Below are 26,174 nucleotides of genomic sequence, written 5' to 3' on the forward strand. Positions count from 1 at the left end.
GCCCTGCTGCATACAGGAGGTACTCAGTGCAGGCTTGCTGAAAGAATGAGTGAGTAGGTAACAGTACTTTAAGAGGGAAGGGTTTTGCCTTTACATTTCATATATAAAGACTACTGTATGGATCCTTTAGAGGAGAAAAAAAAAATGTGTACTTGGGTTGTGATGTATTGATCAGGTTCTTATATTGCTATTATATTAAATAATAGCACCAACTTTTTCTCCCGAAGGGCAAAACAGATGATGAGGAAATTAATTATGAGAGAAAAGGAGTGATTTATAAAGACCTTGTCACATGTTTAAAAGAAAAATCAGCAACATTTTCAGCAAATATGTCTAAACAGGTAAGTTTTATAGTCTCTTTTGAACTTTAATAGCATTATATTGCTTGACAACTTTCTATAGTGTAAAAAGTTAGAGTAAATCTGCCTGTTGTTGGGCACTGCTTTTAATTATTAGATTACACAATAATGTAAAGTAAGAAATATTGTAATGTAGTACTTTAAGACTGTTTCTCATTTTCTTTAGGTGATAGGTACAATATTTCACTTTGTTTTCATTTTCCCTTTTGAATGAATAACACTAAGAATAAAGGACTCAACCCTGTTAATGAAGCCTAGATGTTTTGATTACTTTCATCCCATGATCACTACCTAACTGCATGTGCATAGAACTGTGCCTCTTTTGTGTCCTCCATGGTTTTTGAAATAGTGCTGAACAAAGAAAATAAAAAGTTGACTAAAGCTGATATGAGTAAGAACGATATGCAAGAAACACTAATATGATGTACTTAATCTCCAGGCTGATTCTCAAGCTGGTGTCAATTCGATAGATCCCCCTGAGATAGTTTCTCAGGCCCATTTTTTCCTGACCTGCCACTTTGGGAGAGCTTCCTTTTCTCCCTGGACTGCTCCTGCTCTTGTCATGGCACGTCTCTGTCTTCCTGCGAATTCTTTTTGTTTTCTAGTGTTTGATCACCTGTTTCCTGGACCTGAGTTTTCCTTTGTTGTTGCTATTTTTGTTACAAAATATATACATAAAATGTAAAATTTGCCACTTTAACCATTTTAAGTACATTATTCAGTGGCATTAATTGTATTCCTAATATTGGGCAACCATTACTACTGTCTCTTCCAAATCTTTTTCATCATCCCAAATTAAAATTTGTACCCATTAAGCAATAACTTTCCAGTCCTCCTTCTCTCAGCTCCTGGTAAACTCTAATGTACTTTCTGTGCCTGTGAATTTTTCTGTTTTAGATATCTATCTATCTATCTATCTATCTATCTATCTATATATCTATATATATATATATATATATATATAATAGAGAAATATGCAAACTAGGTCAGGACGCTGTAACAGACACGACCAGCTCAGGAGGAGGGGCCGGGTGCGGCCCCGAGCCTGAGAGAACAACACACAGGTGCAGCCCGGAGCCTGAGAGAACACACAGGGGCACCTGCTCCGAGCCTCTGCGGCGCGGCTGGGAGCAGGCCCCCAGCGGACACACACACATACACACACGGGGCGCCTGTTCCAAACCTCCGTGGCGCAGCTGGGGGCAGGCCCCAGCAAACACACACACACACACAGCACCTGCTCCGAGCCTCCGCAGCACAGTCTGACATGCCCTCATCCTTCTCCCTATCCATATCCTGGAATTATTGTTCCTTATTTTGACAGTCACTTGAGTGAACCAAGTAGCACCATCACATCCCAGTGTGATCATCTACTACAGTGAAACTACACTTTCACTTCATCTCAGCCACTATTTCCAAGGCTGTACTCTGAGCCTTATCACCACCTGCAACTGCTAACATCAGAAATCATAGCATGGCCCTGGCCAGCGTTGCTCAGTGGTTAGAGCGTCCACCTGCCCACTGAAGGATCTCAGGTTCAAGGGCACAAACCTGGGTTGCAGTTTCGATCCTCAGCCCTGTTCAGGGCAGATGCAGGAGACAACCAATTTATGTGTCTCTCTCTCTCTCCTTTCCTCCCTCTCTCTCTCTCTCTCAAAATCAATGGAAAAATATTCTCTAGGGAGGATTAACAACAAAAAAAAATAAGTCATATCATAGCATGTTGTCCCTGATGTCCTATTATATAATTTCTTCTATTTTTTTCTGGCCTATCAGTGGTCTCCTCCTCCTCCTCCTCCTCCCCATTCATATTATTCTTTGCATAGGCTGGGCTGTGGGTGCACCTGCATCAGTGGAGAAATAGAGCCCCACTAGGTATTTCAAACAGATAGAATTTAATATTGGGAATTGGTTACCAAAGGGTTGGAAAGGAAAAGCTAGAAGAGAAAAAAAAGTGAAGTTAGAGATTAATAGCTACAGGAAGCCATTCTCACTCTCAGGGATGAAGGAGCCAGACCATGCCCTGCTGAGGCTGCTGAGAACTTGCTGCTGCCATTGGAACGGTGCTGCCAAGGAAGACAGCAGCCTGCGGACTGCACTGCCCCTGCCCCTGCCCCTGCCCCTGCCCCTGCCCCTGCCCCTCCCCCGCCCTCCCCTGCCCCTGCCCCCGCCCCCGCCCCTGCTGAGCCCAGTGAGGAGCAGAGAGTGGAGCTTCTCCACTGGGTCCATGCTCCGCAGTGAGAAGTTAGCTGCCAGGGCATCTGGGAAACGCAGTTTCCCCTGAACTACAGGAAAGCACAGAAGGGCATAGCTGGAGCTCTGAGCCAACAGTCAAAACCTACCCTTTGCCTATTCGGCATTTATTCTCACCCTTTACCCTATATTAAACTTCCATGAACAATAGCAGGGCCACACAAATACCCCTTAAATAATTGAAGATGCTGTCACTTCCCCAAAAGAGAGGCACAAGTCCTCATCAGTCATTATTTCCATCTCTAGGTGATCTGTTCCCATTTGAATTTTCTTAGAATAAAGGTAATCATTAGTAATATTTCTTATCTATAATAATAAAAGCATAATATGCTAATTAGATTGGACAGCCGAACAACCTTCCAGACATCATTTCGGACGTCTTTCTGAACGAAGCTGTGGCAGCGGGGGCGAGGCAGAGGCAGTTAGGGGCGATCAGGCAGGCAGGCGAGTGATTAGGGTCGATCAGGAAGGCAGGCAGAGTGGTTAGGGGTGATCAGGCAGGCAGGCAGAATGGTTAGGGGTGATCAGGCAGGCAGGCAGAGTGGTTAGGGGTGATCAGGCAGGCAGGCAGGTGGTTAGGGGTGATCAGGCAGGCAGGCAGAGGGGGTTTGGGGAGATGAGGCAGGCAGGCAGAATGGTTAGGGGCGATCAGGCAGGCAAGTAATTAGGGGTGATCAGGCAGGCAGGCGAGTGATTAGAGGCGATCAGGCAGGCAGGCAAGTGGTTAGGGGTGATCAGGCAGGCAGAGGGGGTTAGGGTAGATGAGGCAGGCAGGCAGAATGGTTAGGGGCGATTAGGCAGGCGAGTAATTAGGGGTGATCAGGCAGGTGATCAGGCAGGCAGGCGAGTGGTTAGAGGTGATCAGGCAGGCAGGCAGAGTGGTAGGGGCGATCAGGCAGGCAGTCAGAGAGGTGAGGGGTGATCAGGGAGGCAGGCAGAGTGGTTAGGAGTGATCAAGCAGGCAGGTGAGTGATTAGGTGTGATGAGGCAGGCAGGCAGAGTGGTTAGGGGAGATCAGGCAGGCAGGCAGGTGAGCGGTTAGGAGCCAGTGATCTCGGATTACGAGAGGGTGCAGGCCAGGCTAAGGGACTGCCCCCTCCCCTGCACGAATTTCATGCAGCAGGCCTCTAGTTTCATATAAGTAGATACATACAGTTGTCCTTTGTGTTTGGCTTATTTCACTTAGCAGGATGTTTTTCTTTTATGCAGGAAGCTGTCTGCTGAGACGAGATATAGTTTCATTTTTATTTTTAAATTTTTTATTGTTGACAGTATTACAGATGTCTCCCATTTCTTCCGCCTCGCCCCTAACGCCCTCCCAGGTCTTCACTACCCTATTGCCTGTGTCCATGGGCTCTGCATATCCTATATAATAAAAGGGTAATGTGCAAATAGACCGGTGGAAAATATTATTTGTGTTATATCTTTAATCATTGTTTTCCTATCTGTTCTCTTTTTGAAACATACTTGTTGGATGTTGGACCTCTGAAATTGATCCTCTGATTATCTTTTCTGTCACCCCCACCCTCCTATAAATATTTCTTTACTTTATCTTCCAAATATTGCACATATCCTTAAAATTTAAGCTCTCTTATTTTTAACATTCTGTTTATGGATATTTATTTTTACATAACATATGCTTTTACTTCTCTTGGGTAAAACCTAGGAGTTAAATGGCAAGGTCATGTGATAGTTTTATGTTTAACTTTTTACGTAATTAGTAAACGGCTTTGCAAAGTGGTTGTAATATTATACATTCACTCTGGCTGTGTATGAGAGTTCCAGTTCTTCCACATAGTCATTGATAATTTACATGGTCAGTTCTTTAATTTTAGACCTCCTTATAGGTGTATACTGGTACCTCAGTGAATTTTAATTAACGTGTCTTGAATGCACCCTTTTATATGCTTATTTGCCATTTATATATCTTATAGGCTGAAGTGGCTATTCAGATCTTTTTCATATTTTTATTGGATTGTTTGATTTCTTATTTTTTCATTGCGAGAGATACTTATATATATGCTTGGCTTATGTATTCTGTCAGATACATGATTTGTACATATTTTCTCCCAGTTTGTGGCTTATTTCATTTTCCAAATAGAGTCTTTCAAAGAGTAAATGCCCTCAACTTTAATGAAGTCCAACTTATTAATTTTTATAGTGTTATATCTAATAAAGCTTTGTGTAATCCAATGTCACAAAAATTTTCTCCAGTGTATTCTTCTAGAAGTTTTCAAATGCTGTTTTACATTTTAGACCTGTGGTACATTTTCTATTTTGTACATGGTATGAGTATAGATGAGAATTCCTTTTTTTCCCCTTTTGCATGTAGATATCTAATCATTTCAGCACCATTTATTGAAAAAACTATCCATTGTCCGCTGAATTACCTTTGTAACTTTATCAAAAATTAGTTATCCATATGTGTGGGTGTATTTCTGTTCCCCTGTTTTTATACCGGTATCACACTGTCTTGATTTACTGTAGTTTGTAAGTCTTGAAGTCAGATTGTTTCAATACTCCAATGTTATTGTTCATTTTCAAAGTTGTTTGGCTATTCTATATCTTTTGCATGTCCAAAAAGAATATTAAAGTTTACTTAATCTATTGGTAATGTAGCCACTTCTGCTTTCTTTTAACTAATGTTTGCATGGTATATTTTTCCTCTCTCTTTACTTCAAAGCTACCTATATCATTATATTTGAATTGAGTTTTTTAAAATAAATCTTTATTGTTCAGATTATTACAATTGTTTCTCTTTATTCCCCCCATAGCTCCCCTCCACCCTGTTCCCACCCCACTCCATGCCCTTACCACCCCCCTCCACTGTCCTCATCCATAGGTGTATGATTTTTGTCCAGTCTCTTACCGCAGCCCCCACACCTCTTTCCCCCGAAGGATTGTCAGTCCACTCCCTTTCTATGCCCCTGATTCTATTATATTCACCAGTTTATTCTGTTCATCAGATTTTTTATTCACTTGATTTTTAGATTCACTTGTTGATAGATTTGCATTTGTTGTTCATAATTTTTATCTTTACCTTTTCCTTCTTCTTTCTCTTCTTAAAGAATACCTTTCAGCATTTCATATAATACTGGTTTGGTGGTGATGAACTTCTTTAGCTTTTTCTTATCTGTGAAGCTCTTTATCTGACCTTCAATTCTGAATGATAGCTTTGCTGGGTAGAGTATTCTTTGTTGTAGGTTCTTGCTATTCATCACTTTGAATATTTCTTGCCACTCCCTTCTGGCCTGCATAGTTTCTGTTGAGAAATCAGCTGACAATCGTATGGGTAGTCCCTTGTAGGTAACTAACTGTTTTTCTCTTGCTGCTTTTAATATTCTCTCCTTGTCTTTTGCTCTTGGAAGTTTAATTATGATGTGTCTTGGTGTGGTCCTCTTTGGATTCCTCTTGTTTGGGGTTCTCTGCGCTTCCTGGACTTGTAAGTCTATTTCTTTCACCAGGTGGGGGAAGTTTTCTGTCATTATTTCTTCAATTAGGTTTTCAATATCTTGTTCTCTCTATTCTTCTGGCACCCCCATATTTCAGATGTTGGTATGCTTGAAGTTGTCCCAGAGGCTTCTTACACTATCTTCATATTTTTGGATTCTTTTCTATTTTTGCTTTTCCAGTTGGGTGTTTTTTGCTTTTTGTATTTCAAATCTTTGACTTGATTCTTGCAATCCTCTAGTCTGCTGCTGGATCTCTGTATATTATTTTTTATTTCAGTCAGTGTATGCTTAATTTCTAGTTGGTCCTTTTTCATATCTTCGAGGGTCTCACTAAATTTATCGGTGGTTTCTAGAAGATTCTTGAGAAACCTTATAACCGTGGTTTTTAACTCCATATCAGTAGTTTGCTTTTCTCAATTTCTGTCATTTGTGACCTGATTCTTTGTCTTTGCATTTTGGCTGCTTCCCTGTGTTGATAGTGTGGCTTTGTGTGCTAGGTGTCCTATAGGGCCCAGTGGCTCAGCCTCCCCAGTTACCTGAGGTGGAAGCTCTTGGTGCACCCCTTTGTGTGCACAGTCTTATTGTAGTTAAGCCTTGATTGTTATTGGTATCACTGGGAGGAATTGACCTCCAGGCCAATTGGCTGTGAGCATCAGCTGTGTCTATGATGGGAGAACTTCTGTGCTGGAGACACCCTTATGGGCAAGACTTGCTTCAGTGGGGCTTTGGTGCTCACTGAGTCTGCCCCTTGAGTGTGTCCCTTATGGATCTGAGGCTTGTAATCTGGATGGTACCACTCTAATCACTGGGTACACTGGCTCTTGGATCTCCAAGGAGGAGCAAATTTAGCCTCTGCCTGAGACCACCCAGCAGGAGCTATGAAGAGATCTGCAGATTCCTCTTCTTTGTTTGGGGTATGGAGGTGCCCAGATGAGGCCCTGCTGTGAAGCAATGAAAGCTGCTGTGGGGCCTTGGCCCTTCTTTTGGAAGTTCTGGGGCTCTCTGACCCAGCTGCAGTTTGTTAGGTAAGTTTAGATTTCAAAGGACCAGGCCATTCATATGCAAAAGCCTCTGCTCACAGCTTGGGTGGGGCGGGGTCTCAGGGAATCAACAGGGTGGAGCAAACAGCTATGGCTGATCCTCAGCCCTGCCCTAAGAGGCTTCTGGGTCTCATTGTCCTGCAGTAATTGCTGCAAGCACCTCTAAGAGAAAGCCGCCCTTGAGTTCCGCCCGAAGCCAGACAGTCCAGTTTCTCCACTGAGTCTGGGTCCCCAGTGTCTCCCCCAGAACTGGAGTTCAGAGCAGTCGGGAGCTTGTGTCTCCCTCCTGATTGAAAAAGACAACCACGTACTCAGTTGCCAGCCCTTTCGATGCGTGTGCCTCTGTACCTCTGCACTTTTCTTCTGCAGCTCCTCTGAGTCTCAGTGTGCTTTTCTCTTTCCTTCTAGTTGTAGAGTTTCCACTCAGCCAGCCTTCCTGTGGTTCTGGATGATGTCTGTTTTGTCTTTTAGTTGTAGTTTTGAAGTGGTTGTGCGAGGCAGCAATTTCAGGTGTTTGCCTATGCCGCCATCTTGGTTTTTCCCTGAATTGAGTTTCTTATAGGTAGTATACAAGATGAATCATTTTAAAAAATCCACTCTGTGAAACTCTAATTGGTGTATTTAGATCATTTACATTTACTTATTGATATGTTAGGGCTTAAGTCTGCCAGTTTAGTTTGTTTTCTGTTCATAGTTTTTCTTTGGATTACTTGAACAATTTTTTTTAAAATTTCATTTTGGTTTACCCATCCACAGTGTTTTTAGTGTATCTCTTTGTATGGATTGTTTTGTGGTTGCTATTTTATTACATTATGCATACATAATTGATCATAATCTACTTATCATTTTACCAGTTTTCATGAAGTATACAAATAATCTCACCTTTTAAATCCCTTACCCTCTCTCATCCTATATAATTCCTATATAATAAAGAGCTAATATGCTAATTAGACTGAACAGCAGAACAACCGTCTGGACAAACTTCCGGACGAAGCCAGGGCTGTGAGGGCCGAGCCCCTTGCACCAATTTTGTGCATCGGGCCTCTAGCTTATAATATAATTGTCTTTATTTCCTCTATATACATTGAAATGAGACAATGTTTAAATTTTTACTTCAACAATCAAGCATCATTTAGAAAGTCTATTGTATTTACCCCTACTTTCACTGTTCTCTTCCTTTCTGATGGTGCAAGTTTCCTTCTTTTATCATATCCTTTCTGTTTAAGAACTTATTCCATTATGGTAGGTCTCTTGGTGACAAACTCTCTTAGTTCTCCTTTATCTGAGGACTTCTTGAATTCTCCTTCATTTCTGAAGAATATTTTCCCTAGATATGGTATTCGTGGTTGACAGCTCTTTACTTTTAGCACTTGAAAAATGTTATTCGAGTCCTTCTGGCCTCCATGGTTTCTCATGAGAAATCTGTTATTGTAATTGTTTTTCCCTTATAGGTAAAATATTGTTTTTCTCTTGCTGCTAAGAATTTTCCTTGTCTTTAGTTTTATGATTTGCTTATTATGTGTCTTGGCAAGGATTTTTTGGGTTTATTGTGTTTAGGTTTTTTTCCCTCTTCTTACATATTAGATTTATGTCTTTTTCCAAGTTTGGGAAAATTTCAGACATTCTTAGAATACATTTTTCAGTCTGACCTTCTTACTCTTCTCCTTCTGGTTCTCTGATGACATACATGTTGGATTTTTTTGTTTGTTTGTTTGTCATGGGCACGCACAGATCTTGAGGCTCTGTTCATATTTTTCCCAATCTGTTTTCTCTTTGTTGTTCAGATTGGGTAATTTATCTTTGCTATATCCTCAAATTAATGGATTCTCTCCTCTGTCCTCTCTATTCTCTTGCTGAATTTACCCAGTGAGTTATTTTGGTTCATAAACTTCAGTTTTGAAATTTCTATTTGGTTCATCTTTATATCTTCTATTCATTTGTTGAGACTTTCGTGTTCATTTGTTTCAAGTTTCTGTAATTGCTCATTGAAGCACTTATATGATAACTGCTTTAAAATCTTGTCAGATTAATCTAATATCTAGTCCATCTTGGTATAAGCATGTATAAGTCATCCTTTCTCATTCAAGTTGTGATCTTCTTGGTTCTTGATATAATGAATGATTTTTTTATTGTATCTTGGACATTTTGTCATTATGTTGTGAAACTCTGGATTTTATTTAAATCTTTTGTTTTAGCAGGTCTTCCTGATGCCTCACTGGTGAAGGTCTGGGGGTATAGTAAGGTGGGAGTGAAAGTCCAGGTTCCCCACTTAGTCTCAATTGACAACTGTGGTGATATAAATGCTTCATTATTGCTGGGCAGGGATGGAAGCCTCCTCACTGGGCCTCTGCTGACACTGCCCTGGGTAGGAGGGAGAGAGTGCTTTATTATATTCTTCCCAGGAGGCCTCCACTTAAACCACCGGACATGAGCCCATCACTGCTTGGTTGTGGTGATGTTACCATCATTGTATTAAATTCACTGCCCTTGTACTAAGAGAAGATAGTTTGTTATGATTTTAGTTCTTTTAAACATGTTGATATTTATTTTATCGCCCAAATTATTATCTATTTTGGTGGAATTTTTCCTTGTGCATTTGAGAAGAATGTTTATTCTGCTGTTGTTGGTTGGCATGTTCTATAAATGTCAATTAAGTCAAGTTGATTTATATTGTTGCTCAGGTCTTCAATATTCTTTTTTTTTATATAGTCTTTTTTTTTTTAAACTTTATGTTCTTTTATTGGATCAAGATTCCTGACAGAATATAGTGAGGTATTCACCAAACAGAGACCTGTGCATAAATTATATACTATTCATCTAGATAGGTTTTATTACACTTTGCCTATTGATGGAATACCAGTAGTTCCACTTATAAAGTTTTATCCATCAGATAGCTTTGAATTTGACCAGGCTGTCCATTAAGTCATCTCTGAAAAAATTAACTGGCATTTAATTTCAGCTACTATATTTTACAGCATAAAAAAGCTTAGGCATTAGATAGCTTCTCAAAATGTTGTTCTATGCACAATGGCATCTAGCAGAGCAGAGTCCATTATCTCGCCCAGATTCACACAGACGGGTCTCATTTGAGAACAATAAGCTAAATAGCTGGTCCTTAAGAGACAAAAGTACTCCTAACCTGAGTTTCTGAACCACCAATACAGACTTCTTCTTACTCTGCAAGCCTGTCTTATGGGCCACCTTTAGTGCCAATGAAGACATGCCAGCAATAGCCCCGTGCGTAACTCGGCACTAGAGCACCAGGTCTGTCTGGTGGTGGTGGCAGGCACTGTTATTACATCCAGGTAAATATAGACCCATTTTTAAAATGCCAATTTGATATACAAAATTAAAGGTACAACATATTCAGAACTAAGTTTGAGCAATCGGGTATTCCAAATGATTTGAAATTTTTCAGAAACTGATAGCAAATTGTACTCATGATGTTTCCCAGCTATGGAGACATTAATACACTGATTCAAACCCATTTACTCAGTCCACATAGCCCTGAGATTATCCTGCAAAGTGCATATCAAAAAATATGGTGTTAGGTTGACAAAGTTTGACAATATGTTATACAAGTCAAACTTGAAATCTGTTCTGAGAGAAAAGCATCAAATCCTTTGTGTATACATTTAGTTTTATTGTAACAAAGAAACTTGTACACTTTCAATGTTCAAAACTGAGCATCATCTTTCCTTTCCAGTGAAACAAATAGAAAATTTAAAAATAAACAGGAACAAAATTACAATAGAGAAATATCAATTCCAAATAAGATCCTACAGGTTCTGCTGATTCTCCCATCAAGTGGCAGGGCTCAAGTCATCATTAGGAGAGAATTTTATTTTAAAAGTGTCATCTTAGACTGCAAGGATGTCTGTTAAACATCACAATTAAACATGCAAAAGGAGAAGCCATGTTGTCAGAATGCCCACTTAACCCACCCAAACATCTCAATCCACCCTTTGCTGACCTTCTATAACGCCCCCCCACCCCCCGCCTTTTTAAGTGTTTTTTTTTTTTTTTTTCCTTTTTTTAAACAAGAGAAAGCAGACAGGTACATGTTGGTAAATGCTAACAGTCCATATTCACATGGAGGCACAGTGTAATCTCTGAGCCCAATATACAGAGAAAGGAGGAAAAAAGCTAGAATTCTATGCACTACTACACCGGGGCTTAGCAACCTGCAGTTCCCAGCAGAGTTAAGGGAGCAGAAGGTTTTTTGTTTTTTTCCCCCACAGAGCACTGTGGTGTTGATTCCATTAAGTTATTCTTGAGACAGGAAGGGATAAAAATGAATTTGGACCAGAAAGGGGCAAAGATTCTTTTCCCACAGTATTCTGCTCAAGGTACCCCCCCCGCCCCCCCCCCCCCCCAAATAAGGTGAGAACAGTGATGTAAAGGAGAGAAAAGAGACCTCAAAAACAGGGCGACTGAGCACAAGAAGGGGCGGGGGAGAATGCAACTTGTTCCCAGGGACTGGAGAAAATTAAAAAAAGGTTGGACTCCATCAGTGTTCATTAGTCATCTTCTCCTTCATCTTCCTTTCCTTCTTCCCCCTCATCATCACCTTCATCTTCTTCACCTTCATCCTCATCCCCTTCTTCATCAATATCTTCCAACCCTTCCTCCTCCTCCTCCTCATCTTCTTCTATATATTCTTATTAATGTTTTTGTTAGCTCACTTTATTGATTACTGAGAGAGAAGTTTTGAATTGTTCCAATTGTGGATTTATCTATTTTTGCTTTTAGTTCTGTTTTTGCATCATATATTTTGAAGTTCTGTTGTTTAGTTAATACACAATTAGAATTGTGTGTTAATTGACTCTGTTATTATGTATCTCCCTCTTTATCCTTGATTATTATTTACTTTGAAGTCTATTTTGTCTGATTTTAATATAGCTATTCTACTTCCTTTTAATTGTTTTTAATGGAATATTTTCTCCAGCATTTTACTTTTGATATATTTATATTTTTAATACAAAGTGGTTTCTTTTAGACCACAAATAGATGTGTTTTCCTTTTTCATCCATTTTCATTTAACATAACTATTGATAAAGTTGAATTTAAATTTACTATCTTGCTAGTTGTTTATATTTGTCCAATTTGTTCTTTGTTCTTTTTTCCCCATCTTTTTAGGTCCTTTTGAATTGAGCTCCTAGAAATGATTCAATTTTATTTATGCTATTAATTAGTCAGTTACACTTTTTAAAAAGTTTCTTAGTTGCTGCCCTAGGGGGTATGTATATATATATATATATATATATATATATATATATATATAATTTATTATGTCCTATTTTAAATAATACTATACAATTTCACATATAGTTTAAGAACCTCATGATAGCGTACTGTACTTGAATGCCTCTCCCTGTCCTTTGTGCGATTGTTGTCATATATTTTATTTTTATATACTGACCCCTCAAAACACTGTTATTACTTATGCTTCAGTAAATTATATTTTAGAATGATTAAAAATAATAGAGTTTTATATTTATTTTTTCCATTTCTAGAGATTATTTCTCTGTATAGATCTAATGTTTCTGACTGGTATGATATTCCTTGTGATTGAAGGATTTCATTAACATTTCTTCTAGCACTGGCCTTCTGATAGTGAATTCTCTTGGTTTTTGTTCATCTGTGAAAGACTTTATTTTCACCTTCACATTTGAAAGATTTTTTGGGTCTCAGTATAGAATTTTGAGTTGATAGGTTTTTCTTTCCCTACTAGAGGAAATTTGTGCATGGGGCTGTCCCCTCAGCCCAGCTGCACCCTCTCCAATCCAGGACCCCTCGGGAGATGTCTGACTGCCAGTTTAGGCCCTATCCCGGGGATTGGGCCTAAACCGGCAGTTGAACATCCCTCTCACAATCCGGGACCACTGGCTCCTAACTGCTCACCCGCCTGCCTGCCTGATCGCCCTTAACTGCCCCCCCCCCCACCAGCCTGATCACCCCTAACTGCCTCTGTCTGCCGGCCTGATCGCCCCAACTGCCCCCCGCCTGCCTGGTCGCCCCCAACTGCCCCCCCTGCCAGCCTGGTCGCCCCTAACTGCCCCCTGCTGCCAGCCTGGTCGCCCCCAATTGTCCCCCTACCAGCCTGGTAACCCCCTAACTGCCCTCCTCTGCCGGCCTGGTCGCCCCTAACTGCCCCCTGCTGCCGGCCTGGTCGCCCCCAATTGCCCCCCTACTGGCCTGATCACCCCCTAACTGCCCTCCTCTGCCGGCCTGGTCACCCCTGCCGGACTGGTCACCCCCAACTGCCCCACCTGCAGGCCTGGTCACCCCCAATTGCCCCCCTCCCCTGCCGGCCTGGTCTCCCCTGCCAGACTGGTCATCTCCAACTGCCCCACCTGCTGGCCTGGTTGCCCCTCACTGCTCCCCCCTGCCAGCCTGGTTGCCCCTCACTGCCCCCCCTCGCCAGCCTGGTCACCCCACACAGCCTGCTATTCAGTCGTTTGGTCGTCCTTTACTAACCCCCCTGCCAACCTGGTCACCCCACGCAACCTGCTGTTCGGTCGTTACTATGAGGGTGTCCTGACCAATTTGCATATTACCCTTTTATTAGTATAGATTAGTACTTTAAAGACATAATTTTATTTTCTTCTGGTTTGCATTGTTTCTGGTGAGAAGCCTCTTTTAACCATTACGTTTCCTCCTCTGTCGATAATGTGTCTTACATGCCTGACTAGGTAAAGATGTTCTTTTTATCCTTGATTTCAGCATTTTGAATATGATGACTCCCAGTCAATATAGGGTTTGAATTTAATTTTTTCTAGTGGTGTTGAGCTGTGAGAAGATTCCGTCCTGCAGTTGTATTTGTGTGTGCTACAGCAGAGGTGAAGTTTAGGAACTTCACATTACTATCAGTCTAACTTCAGTAGAGGCCTTGGTGCTGAAGTTATCCTTAGTCAATTGTGTCAGTGAGTAACAGAAGTAAGATGTGTCTGAGACTTCCTTTTCTGAATTTATCACCAATGTTAATTTTCAGATAGCACTAGATAATTCAGAAGGGATATCATTGTAAATACTGTACTTAATTTTTTCTTTAATAAAGCAAACTAGATTTAATGAAGAATTGCAAAAGGGAAAGAATCAGCCTAATGAGACACCTAAGAAGGAAGCAGCAAGTGCCTTACGTAAAGCTATTCCTGGCTCAGACAAGAGTACGTTGGAGAAGAACAAAATTAATTTTGGGAAGAATAACATGATCAAGAGATTAGAGCCAAGTTTAAACTGGAAGACCACTGTTGATTCCAAAGAGTATGTAGACATTTGCATGATGGGATTTTAAAAACATCTTTAGTGACCATATTTGCCTAATTTTTACAGAACTTTATTTCATAGTAGAAAATACAGAGTAGTATTCCTTCCTGCTCCTCTTCCTATTTCAAGCAGGGAGATTTGATAGGCAACAGGGTTTATATGTGGGTTCTGGCAAGGGAATGGAGGAACACAATTCACTTTCATGTAGTTGGTAAGTCGGGCAAATAACTAGAAAAAGATGATAAAACATACAGAGAAATCACATGGGCTACTTGTTAAGTGGAAGGTGAATTTTTAAATTCAGCTTTTTACATGTGCTTATTTTTTTAAATTAAGAATTTACCTAAGTGTTTAATGAAAACAAGTAGGTGCCAAGGATATGTTAAAGCTGGGGACACATGAAAAGTCAGATACAGGCCTTCCTGTAACATTGGGTGGAGAAGGTAAAAAAAAAAAAAAAAGGCAACTATGATCAGGGCAGTAATCCACTAGATTAAAAGATACAGAGTAAAGGCCTTTCACAATGATGGCAGCCTGTGAAGACCCGTTCCTACTACAAAGGAATACTGAACAAATTGCTTCTTCATTATAGAAAATGCATGGCTGTGCTCAAAGGACAAACATATGTCAGATCGTCATTCTCTGTGTCTGGAAAACACATAATTTGGGTGCATGAAAATGTTGGAATACTTGTATACATTTCTGTTTTTAATTTCCTATTAATCATCAAAAAGTAACTAATAGAGAATGTTTTTAGACACAGATCCTCACTTCATGAGGAAAAACATGGCGGAAGACTTGAAAAGTCAGCACCATCTGTTTCACCTGGAAAAGCACAATTAGTTCGGTATGTTTCTGTTAACACAACCAGTTCTTTAACACCATTTCTTACATGACATGCTAACTAATCCTAACTAATGGCATTCTTACTCTTAGGGTGCCAAGATATCTATATTGACAGTTACTAGTAATGTTGCACAATGATCATACTGGATTTCTTTTAGTGCAGAGTTACTGGAAGAAATGGCAGAAATCTCACATTATAAAGTTTTCATACTTGGGAAAAAAAACTTTAAGATACTCTACTACATTTATACTATTTGGGAGGGGGTTGTCAACATAATAAACTCTTCAATTTGTTTGACAATTCTTCAACTTTATTTTTAAATAATTATAGATTCACAAAAAGTTGCAGAGATAGTACAGAGAGGTCTCATCTCCCCTTCACTTAGCTTCCCCCAAAGGTTACATCTAGGGTAACTGCAGCATAATATCAAAACCAGGAGAGTAGCATTGGTACAATGTATATGTATACTTCATGCCATATTGTCACATGTAGGTGGTGTGGTGACTATGGCAATCTGGAAACAGGACTATTCCATCTCTACACAGAACTCCCTCCTACTACTCCTTATAGTCACACCCACTCCCTTTCCCCCCATCAGTCCCAGTCCCTGGCAACTGTTAGTGTTTTCCATTTCTATAATCTTGTCATTTTGAGAATGTCATATAAACATAATCATACATTTTTTGTACTGGCTGTGTTTTTCATCACCATAATACCCTTGACATTCATCTAAGTTGTTGCATGTATTAGTAATTTGTCTCTATCTCTCTCTCTTTTTTTTTTTTTTGTCTAAGTAGTATTCCATGGTATGCATGTACCATACTGTAATTTCTCACCTATTGAGGGAAATTTTCATTCCTCTCAGTTTTTGGCTATTACAATTAAAGTGGTTGTAAATAATCATAGACAAATTTCTATATGGATGTAAGCTTTCATTTCTCTAGGATAAATGCCCAATTGCTGACACATGTAGTAATTGTGTGTTTAGCTTTGTAAGAAATTTCCAGATTCTTCCAGAGTGGCTGTACCATTTTACTAGCAATGTATGAGACTCAGTTTCTTCTTATCCTTGCCAGCATTTGGTATTGCCATATTTTTTATTTTCGCTGTACTAAAAGATGTATAGTGTTGTCTCATTATGGTCTTAGCATTTCCTTAAATGGCTAGTGATATTGAACATCTTTTCATGAGCTTATTGCTCATATATGTTCTTCAGTGAACTGTCTTGTATGTCTTTTGCTTATTTTCCAATCAGATCATGTTTTGTTTTTAAATGCTGTGTTTTGGGAGTTCTTTATCTATTTTGGGTATCCTAGGTTAGATATGTATTTTGCAGATATTTTCTTCTCTCTGTAATTTGTTTTTTCATTCTCTTAATATAGGGTCTCTCATAAAACAAGTTTTTAATTTTGATAAAGTTCAATGTATCAATTTTTCTTTTATAGATTGTGCTTTTGATGTCATGTCTAAGAACTCTTCGTGATGCCTCTAGTCCTGAAGATTTTCTCCTTTGTTTTTCTCTAAAAGTTGTGTTATTTTTACATTAAAGACTGTGATTCATTTTGAGTTAATTTTATATGTAAGGTGTGAGGCTTAGGCCAAGCTTCACTTTTTTTGCCTATTGATGCCCAGATGCTCCAGCACCATTTGATGAAAAGACTGTCTTTTCATCATTGAATTGCTTTTGCATTGTTATAAAAAACCAGTTGGGTGTGCTTATGTGAGTCTATTTCTGGGTCTCTATTATATTCAGTTGATTTTTATTTGTAGCCTTTCATGAATACCACACTGTCTTGATTACTGTAGCTATTTAGTAAAACTTGAAATCTGGTAAAGTGGTTATTCTCACCTTCTTGTAAAAAATTCTTTTAGCTATTCTAGTTCCCTTCCTTTTCACATAAATTCAGAATAATCTTGCTCTATCTATTTTTAAAAATGTGCCAAGGATTTTGATGTTTTTACTATGTAGACTAATTTAATCTACGAACACTCTGTGTGTCATCATTTGGACTTTTTATTTATTTTACCAGAAGTTTGTAGTTTTCAGCATACAAGTCCTGTACAAAATTTTGTTAGATTTATATCTGGAACTGTAGACTCCAGTACAATGCTGAATAGCAGTGATCAAAGTGGACATCCTTGTTTGTCCTCGATCTTAGGGGAAAACGTCTTTCACTATAGTAAGTATGGTGATAGTGTCGGTTTTGTACATACTGTTTATCAAGTTGAGGAAGTGCCCCTCTGTTCTTGTTTTTTTTGAGGGTTTTTATCATTTAGGTACATGTTGCTGAAATAGTAACGTTATAAGCATGTACATGCTGTAACATAAATATATTTATTATATGTTCTTGTTATTATTCTTAGTAAGAGTGCTGAAAAGGTTGAGGAAATTGTTAGTGAGAGCTCCTCAGAGAGCGAAGAAGATGAAGAACCACCTGATCATCGTCAGGAAGCAAATGCAGATTTGCCATCTGAATATTGGCAAATTCAGAAGCTGGTGAAATATTTGAAGGTAAGACAAACCCTTTGTACTATGTTTGCAATGTTTGTTTATAAATCCTTGCCCCAAAATGTATATTCTGCTTCCAAGTTTATTGTATGTTTCTTTCAAATAAGGGTTGTAGGAACCCTATTTTTATTTAAGTGTGTACAGGGAGGAAGGTCTTCTTCCCTCTAGGATGAGAAGGTTAGTCCTCCTGGAGCAGGCAGGCTGCCTAGAGCCAACTCTCTTGCCTTGCTGGGGCAGCACCAGATACTGTGACTTACCACCAGTGAGTGAGGTGTGATGGAAAGAGCATGAATTTTTGAAGTTGGACTGAATTTTCTGCTGTACCACTTACTAGCAGTGTGGCTGTTCAAAACTTTGGTTTTGAGCCTTATTTTTCTCAACCTATGATATAAAATAAGTATCCTATAGGATTAGTTTAAGGATTGAGAAAACAGTTGAAACATGTGGCATAGTGTCTGATACATAGTAGGTACTTAAAATATTCATTGATGCATTTTCATTATTATCTTCAGTAATAAAAAATACATGTGAAAACAGTTTACATAATAACTGGCCATATAATGTTGTATTTAAGTACTTGGATGTTGGGGGGGGGGGAATCAAAGAAAATGATTTGCCAAAACCCAGATTAATATTATTTTCTGATATTGGATAGCTGATATTGAACATGTCCACGCTGTATTTAAAGCAAAAGTCCAGAAGTACTTGTGAAAACAACATTATGGCTTATCTCATGTTTTCCTTCTGCTTCTCCATGTCTTTGTTCAAATCAACATGGACATTTGCCAGGGCCTTTGCATACTTAATTAAAGATTTTTAGGTAACTCCTAAAGTGCTAATGGGTACTTTTCCTGTGCCTTTGAGGTCTTCCAGAACTGACAGGTAAAATAGCCTATTTGTGCTTTTTTTTTGTGTGTGTGTGTGAATTCTCCAAGGCCCTCTGCATGGATACAGCCTTATAGGCATTAGTCTGTTGAAAAAGTTTTTCTGGCAAGAAACATATGCCCCTTCCTCTGTGAGACACAGCCTCAGCTGCAATTTCTAGAAAAAAAAAGTTTCCTGAATCCCATGGAAAGGTAGTCAAGAAATTTGGAAAATGGGGAAAGAATTCTAATTCTATTTAGAGAATTAAAATTTAGACATTGCTGATTCAAAGGAACTTACTAACATCATTGAAAGCAAGAGCAGTTAATTATCTAATCTTGGTAATCATTCCATAATATATCTGTATTTTAAACCAGCACATTGTACACTTTAAATAGAGATAATTATATTTGTCAATTATCTTATCTAATAATAGACAAATATGCAAATTGACCATACCTCCGACACACCCACAAGCCACGCCCACCATCCAATCAGAGCGAGTATGCAAATTAACCCAAACCAAGATGGCTACAGCCACAGAGAGCAAGGTTTCCTAGGTAACAGAGGAAGCCAAGCTTTCTGCCAGCCGTTGCAGGCCTAAGCCTCCACTCAAGCTACAAAGTTTCAATTATAGAAGGTAAACAAATTCAAACAAATGGTGGCAGAATGGAGCTTGAGAGAGCAGGCCAGGGTTGCCACTGGCAACAAGGGAAGCAAAGCTTTCCACACACCCTGGCCGGGCCCACCTGCTTAAGGCAACAAAGTTTCAATTATAACCCCAACACAAATGGCTGTGGGCCTTGGAGGGAGCCCCAGGCTTGGCTCTGCTCCAGGCTACAAAGTTTCAATTGTAGAAGGAAAATAAATGCCAGATACCAGGGCCTCTGCTTGCGTTGCCAGGGGGCGTGGCCTGCCTACAAACCACCACAGGCCCCTCACTCAGGCCGCCCCACGCCCCAAGGGAACCCCACCCTGATCAGGGACACCCTTCAGGGCAAACCAGCTGGCCCCCAGCCCTGTACCAGGCCTCTATCCTATCTAATAAAAGAGTAATATACAGATTGATCATCACTGCAACACACAATATAGCTTCCCCCATGTGGTCAAACATCCTGCCCCCATGTGTACACAAGATGGCCACCACAAGATGGCCAGCAGGAGAGGGCAGTTGGGAGGCACCCGGCCTGCAAGGGAGGACAGTTGAGAAGGACCAGGCCTGCAAGGGAGGGCAGTTGGAGGTGATCAACCCTGCAGGAGAGGGCAGTTAGGGGTAACCAGGTTGGCAGAAGAGGGAAGTTGGGGGCAAACAGGCTGGCAGCAGAGTGGTTAGGGGGTGATCAGGCTGGCAGGCAGAAGCAGTTAGGGGCAATCAGGAAGGAAGGCAGGCAAGCAGTTGGGAGCCAGCAGTCCTGGATTGTGAGAGGAATGTCCGACTGACCATTTAGGCCCAATCCCTGGGATCGGGCCTAAACGGGTAGTTGGACATCCCTGGAGGGGTCCCAGATTGGAGAGGGTACAGGGGCTGGGCTGAGGGACAACCCCCCTCAGTGCACGAATTTCGTGCACCGAGCCTCTAGTTCCTCAATAAAGTTGAAAAACCACAAAATTCTAACAGCACAGTCAAAATTGAAAGTAGGCATTTCCAAGCATCAGGACAGGAGCAAGTAGGAGAGAAGTGATCACAATCTAATGTCAAGCCTTGCTTGTAGCATTTGCCATGCTCTAAATTTGTGTCTGCTGCTAACAGTGAGTCATTCTTGCATAACTATTAATATGTTTATATGCATAGTGTACTTTATACAAATCCTATTTAGTGGTGTTCCAAGAAATAACAAATTTGGAAGCAAAATAAGTCATTAAATTTTAATTGAGATTTCCACTGTAGCCTTGTCAAGCTCGCTAAGTAGATCTGAATGTTATGATTTTTGGATGTACTACCCAATAATTTTGCTGGCATTTTTTGGTGTTTGAATATTATTACAATTTGTTCTTTCTAAGTAATTTAACAGAAGAAACGCAAAGGGAAGATGATGTGAATATGTTTTGGAACACTCCATTATAAAACCAGAAACTGATCTAAAATCTGAATTAATAAAAAGCCTTAGATGCCCAATCCAGAATCAGGACAAGCAGATAAAATATTTTCATCATTAAAAAAGGAAATGAGCTTATGTGAAGCAAACCCTAATGCCCGCCTTGGCTCTGCTTTTAGAAGCCTCTTAACAATTTGACCAATGTCAAAACAAAATGAAAGAAAAATTATTTTTTATATCTAAAATATTAGCCAAGAAACAAAAACCAGCACTGTTGGATAGGAAAATCAATGCTTTGTGTGCTTTAAAATTTAATTTTAAGAATGATATCTTATAAATGTAAATATTTTAATATCATTTTTCAATTTTTAAAATGACTTTTATTTGGCCTTTATATTGTGTTAATGTTCCTCTATTTTAGTGTTTTCTGGTCTCAAATGTCAGCTAGAGATAATTTTTAAATGTTGTTGTAATATATATATATATATATATATATATATATATATATATATGGCTTATTTTTGTACAGAACACCTCTGAAATTTTTAGTATTGCTATCACAAAAAATGATGCACTGTTTAACATTATTCTCTAGTATGGTCAGGATTATTATTTTTACAATGTAAATAAAGTTTAGGAAAAAGTATGGGGTAATGTGATTTCTGGAATTCCTGAGAATTTCTGGGAATCTGATTATTTATTCCAAATTTTGAAGATTCATATCTGTTGGGAATTTGGAAACAGTAGCATGGAGCACAGGCCGGAGTTCAGGCCCCATGGTCCATCCTGTGACCCCTTTACAGGTATCTTTGTGCACAAGCCATACATACAGTCAACATGGTGGCTCAGCTGGGCGTGCACGGCAGCAATGTCCAGACTCAGGAGACCTTCCTGGCCGTGCCTTGATCCTTTACTGAACTGCAGAGCTGCCCACGATCTCTCCTCTACTCTTAAAGAGCATATCACCCATCTGGAGAAAAGATTGGCAGTGTAGAACTTTTGTCATCCAAAACTTGGGTAGCTTGAGCCAGATGAGCTTTGGTGGTCAGACATGGCCTTTGGAAGAGCCCTGGTGTTTATCCAAATAATTCTGGACTATTAACTACATTTCACTGGTGAAAGAAAATAGTGAAAGGGGCGCAAGCATCAGCAGGGCCAGGAGCAGAAGAACGGATTAGTAGTTAGCAGCATGATCTTCAATATCAGAAAGACTTCAGTTGAGTCAGGATCTGCCACTACTAGTTCAATAGCCTTGGGAAAGCTGGTGGGTCTCCCTAGATTTTACTTTCCTCATTGGTCAAGATGGCAAAATAAAAGTTCCCATATTTTAGGATTATTATGAATATTAAATGAAATCTAATAAATGTAAGGTATTGGCAATAATAATAATTTCTAGTACATATTATTGCTATAGACAGTGTATAGTGTGGAGTCTTGACATACACAGGTGATCTCAACTTTTGCTTTAAGTTTTCTAGCAACCATCAAAAGGAGAGAAATGCAGTGAGTTAATATGTTGAGGGAAAGACTCTTAATCATAATAAGAGAGAAATAACCCAGTTGCCCATGTGTGTAACCCATCCTGGTGCTAAGAGCAGAAGGAATTTTCTCCCTGAGACTGTGAGTGAGGTGGTGAGTGTCTGCTTCAATAATATCCTCTCAGTGAACATGCTAAGGAGGTTCTCAAAATAGTCTAGTTATTGGATAACTATTTTAAGTTTTTCAACCATTTAGGATAAATACATATAATACTAAGCCAAAAAGGGATGCACTATTTCTGTCCCAGAACAGCTAAGAAAAACATTTATTGATGAAGTGCTATTTAAGCTTGCACAAGTTCTTCATCAATAAATTATGTGCAAATGTGATACTTTTGGCCAGACAGTAAATTGCTTGGAATTATTATAGTTCCCACAGGTAAATATTCTTAGCATAGCCAATAAAAGAAAAAGTATATCTACAAATTATTTCAAGGTTTTGATGCAGATAAATATTTTATATGGAGATACAAAAGGATATTAAAAGTCTTTGAAATGCAAAATTGAATGTCTCTAGGTAATCTCAAAATAAATACACTTGACATTTTATTTTATAAAATTATATCTAAATGTAGACTTAAACTAGCAGAGAAATGTTAATGTTGACCTGACTTTCTACTTAATTTTCCAAGTACAGCAATGTCTGTGATTGTTGAAAAAAAATTTGATGAGCTCATTAATACTCAAATGGGTCAATGAACTATAGTTATTATTTATCCAGAGCTATGAGCTCAGATCTTGGCATGCAAGTAAAGGGAGTTTGTATTTAATTATTTGGCTTTGACATACGTTCATTACATCTTGCAACTTTTATATATCTATATATTCTTTTAATCTGGATTTTTTAGAACACAACTTAATTTTTTTCAGATGAATATTTATTCAGAATTGTGGAAAGCCATATTTTTACATAAGACTTTATGACTTGACAACTTTTTTAATTTTCTTTTTATTGTTGTCACTATTACAGATGTCCTCATTTTCTCCTTCTTTGCCCACCTCCACCCAGCCCCTGCTCCTCCCTCCCCTCTGGTCATCTCCACACTGTTTTCTGTGCCTACTATGGGTTATACATATATGTTTTTTGGCTAATCCCTTCACCTTTTTCCATCCAGTCACCTCTTCCCCCTCCCCTACTGACAGCTGTCAATCTTTTCTGTCTATCTATGCCTCTGTTTCTATTTTGTTTGTCAGTTTATTTTGTAGAACATAATTTACTTTTTAAACTAATGAATACTTGGCTTTTTACTCACCACATTCCAACTCCCCCCCCCCCCCACATAGCTGATGACTTTGTACCCTGATTCTAAATGAAACAATAACTCCCGTTTCAGCTACCTTACTGAGATGCACTTGCATTCTGCCTTCTCCTATCATTAAGGTTCAGCACATCTGTCTTATCAGCTGTCTGTCCTATCAGAGACCATATTAAATTATTTGTCTTGCAGCGGTCTTGCTAGTGAGCATCGCCTTGCCTCTCAACCCTTTGCCCAAAAGATGTGACTGGGTGAGCGCAAGGTTCTTGAGGGGCCAGGCTGTGCCATTAATCACACTCAGGTCCTCGAGAGCAGTTCTTCCTCCCTGCAAACCACATTTCTTTCTTCTGACTTTCTGCAGCTTCTCTTCCTCTTCTCTCTCCTCCTTTTTCTGCTCCCTGTCTCTTTGTAGGTGTACTGTTTTGTATACTGCATTTGCTAGCTTTATAAGGATATTATTTTCTTCCCTGGCCAGAAATGCTCCAAAATCTTGCAGTTATAATGTTTTGCTTTGGATCAGTTCTTGCTCCTGGGGGAGATGGTTCATTAAGGTGTATGCATCACACTAGTTCTCTTAATCTCTAAAAATACAGAAGTTTCACTCACTTCTAAATCATGTATGTGGAGAACCCCTTTGTGAAATAGGAGGAGAGTTGGAAGATCTTTTTTGTGTGTTTGAAATGTGGACTTATTAGTCACAAGTATTATGACATAAATTAATGCAAATGGGTTCTCTTTAGTAATGTGAGATAAAATGTTGAAAGGTCATAATTATATGCATTTCATACACATTGTTGTAAGTGTTCTTTTTTAAAAATTTATTTATTTATTAACTTAATTTTTAATTCTTTATTGTTGAAAGTATTACATATGTCTCCTTTTACCCCCATTGACTTCTCTCAGCCTGCTCCCTCCCCACAGCACAGTCCCTCTCCTCCTCCCTACTGTCTGTATCCATTGGTTATGCTTATATGCATGCATATAGATACTTTGGTTAATCTCTTATTCTCCCACTTCCACCCTCCCCTGCCTTCCCTCCGTGGTTTGACAGTGTGTTCAATATTTCTATGTCTCTGGATCTGTTTTTGTTCATCAGTTTATGTAGTTCATTATATTCCACACATGAGTGAGATCATGTGATATTTATCTTTCTCCAACTGGCTTATTTCGCTTAGCATAATGCTCTCCAGGTCCATCCATGCTGCTGCAAATGGTAAGAGTTCTTTCTTTTTTAAAAATATATTTTATTGCTTGTAGAGAGGAAGGGAGAGGGAGAGAGAGAAATAGAAACATTAATGATGAGAGAGAACCATTGATTGGCTGCCTCCTGCACGCCCCCTACTGGGGATTGAGCCTGCAACCAGGCATGTGCCTTTGACCAGAATTGAACCCAGGACCCTTCAGTCTGCAGGCTGATGCTCTATCCATTGAGCCAAACCAGCTAGGGCAAGTTCTTTCTTTTTTATAGCAGTGTAGTATTCCATTGTGAAGATGTACTATAGTTTCTTAATCCACTCATCTGCTGATGGGCACTTAGGCTGTTTCCAAATCTTAGCTATTGTAAATTGTGCTGCTGTGAACATAAGGAGTGCATATATTCTTTCTGATTTCTTGGAGGTATATTACTAGAAGTGAGATTACTGGGTCAAATGGGAGTTCCATTTTTTAAATTTTGAGGAAACTCCATTCTGTTCTCCACAGTGGCTGCACCAGTGTGCATTCCCACCAGCAGTGCACGAGGGTTCCTTTTTTTCCACATCCTCGTCAGCACTTGTCATTTGTTGATTTGTTGATGATAGCCATTCTGACAGGTGTGAGATGGTACCTCACTGTCATTTTGCTTTGCAGCTCTCGGATGTTAGTGACTTAGAGTATTTTTTCATATGCCTCTTGACTATTAGTATGTTCATTTTTGGAGAAGTGTCTAGTTAGGTCCTTTGTCCATTTTTTTGATTGGATTGTTTATCTTCCTTTTGTTAAGTTGTATGAGTTCCCTGTAAATGTTGGAAATTAAATGCTTATTAGATATAACATTGACAGATATGTTCTCCCATGCATTGGGCTCTCTTATTGTTTTGTTGATGGTTTCTTTTGCTGTGAAGAAACTTTTTGTTTTGATGTAGTCCCATTTGTTTATTTTCTCCTTAATTTCCATTGCCCTAGGAGCTTTATCGGTAAAGACATTGCTACGACAAATGTCTGCTATTTTGCTGCCGATAGCTTTTTCTAAGATTTTTATTGTTTCCCCTTTTACGTTTACGTCCTTTATCCATTTTGAATTTATTTTTGTGTATGGTGTTAGTTGGTGGTCTAGTTTCATTTTTTTTTTTGCATGTATCTGTCTAATTTTCCCAACACCATTTATTGAAGAGACTGTCTTGACTCCACTGTATGCTCTTGCCTCATTTGTCAAATATTAATTGAGTATAGTGGTTTAGGTCGATTTCTGGGTTCTCTATTCTATTCCATTGGTCTATACGTCTGTTCTTGTGCCAGTACCAGGCAGTTTTGAGAACAGTGGCTTTGTAGTATAGCTTGATATCTGGTATTGAGATCCCTCCAACTTGGTTCTTCTTTCTAAGGATTGCTGCAGCTATTAGGGAATGATGGGGTTTTTAATGTAAATTCACAAATGTGGTATCAGCCTTGAATGTGATATTGGGGCAATCTTTGTTTCTATGTTCTAGGGCAGTGGTTGGCAAACTGCAGCTCACGAGCCACATGCGGCTCGGGAGCCGCGGTTTGCCGCTC

At 39.3% G+C, this 26,174-nt stretch overlaps 1 protein-coding gene across 3 annotated transcripts in view; it reads left to right on the forward strand.

The window, feature by feature from the left end:
* ODAD2 (outer dynein arm docking complex subunit 2) overlaps positions 1 to 26,174 on the forward strand; it is a 208,601-nt gene that overhangs the window by 21,545 nt on the left and 160,882 nt on the right. For 2 of the 3 annotated variants that reach the window (XM_008150416.3, XM_028158882.2), the window contains 4 exons: positions 228 to 341; positions 14,165 to 14,370; positions 15,131 to 15,220; positions 17,585 to 17,732. In XM_008150416.3, coding sequence (XP_008148638.2) covers positions 228 to 341; positions 14,165 to 14,370; positions 15,131 to 15,220; positions 17,585 to 17,732 — 558 coding nt within the window. Of the gene's footprint in view, positions 1 to 227; positions 342 to 14,164; positions 14,375 to 15,119; positions 15,221 to 17,584; positions 17,733 to 26,174 lie in introns of all 3 variants that reach the window. The other variant, XM_054716588.1, reaches the window with a different exon arrangement.

Source organism: Eptesicus fuscus, chromosome 5 (genome assembly GCF_027574615.1).
Source record: "Eptesicus fuscus isolate TK198812 chromosome 5, DD_ASM_mEF_20220401, whole genome shotgun sequence".
Lineage (NCBI taxonomy): Eukaryota > Metazoa > Chordata > Mammalia > Chiroptera > Vespertilionidae > Eptesicus > Eptesicus fuscus.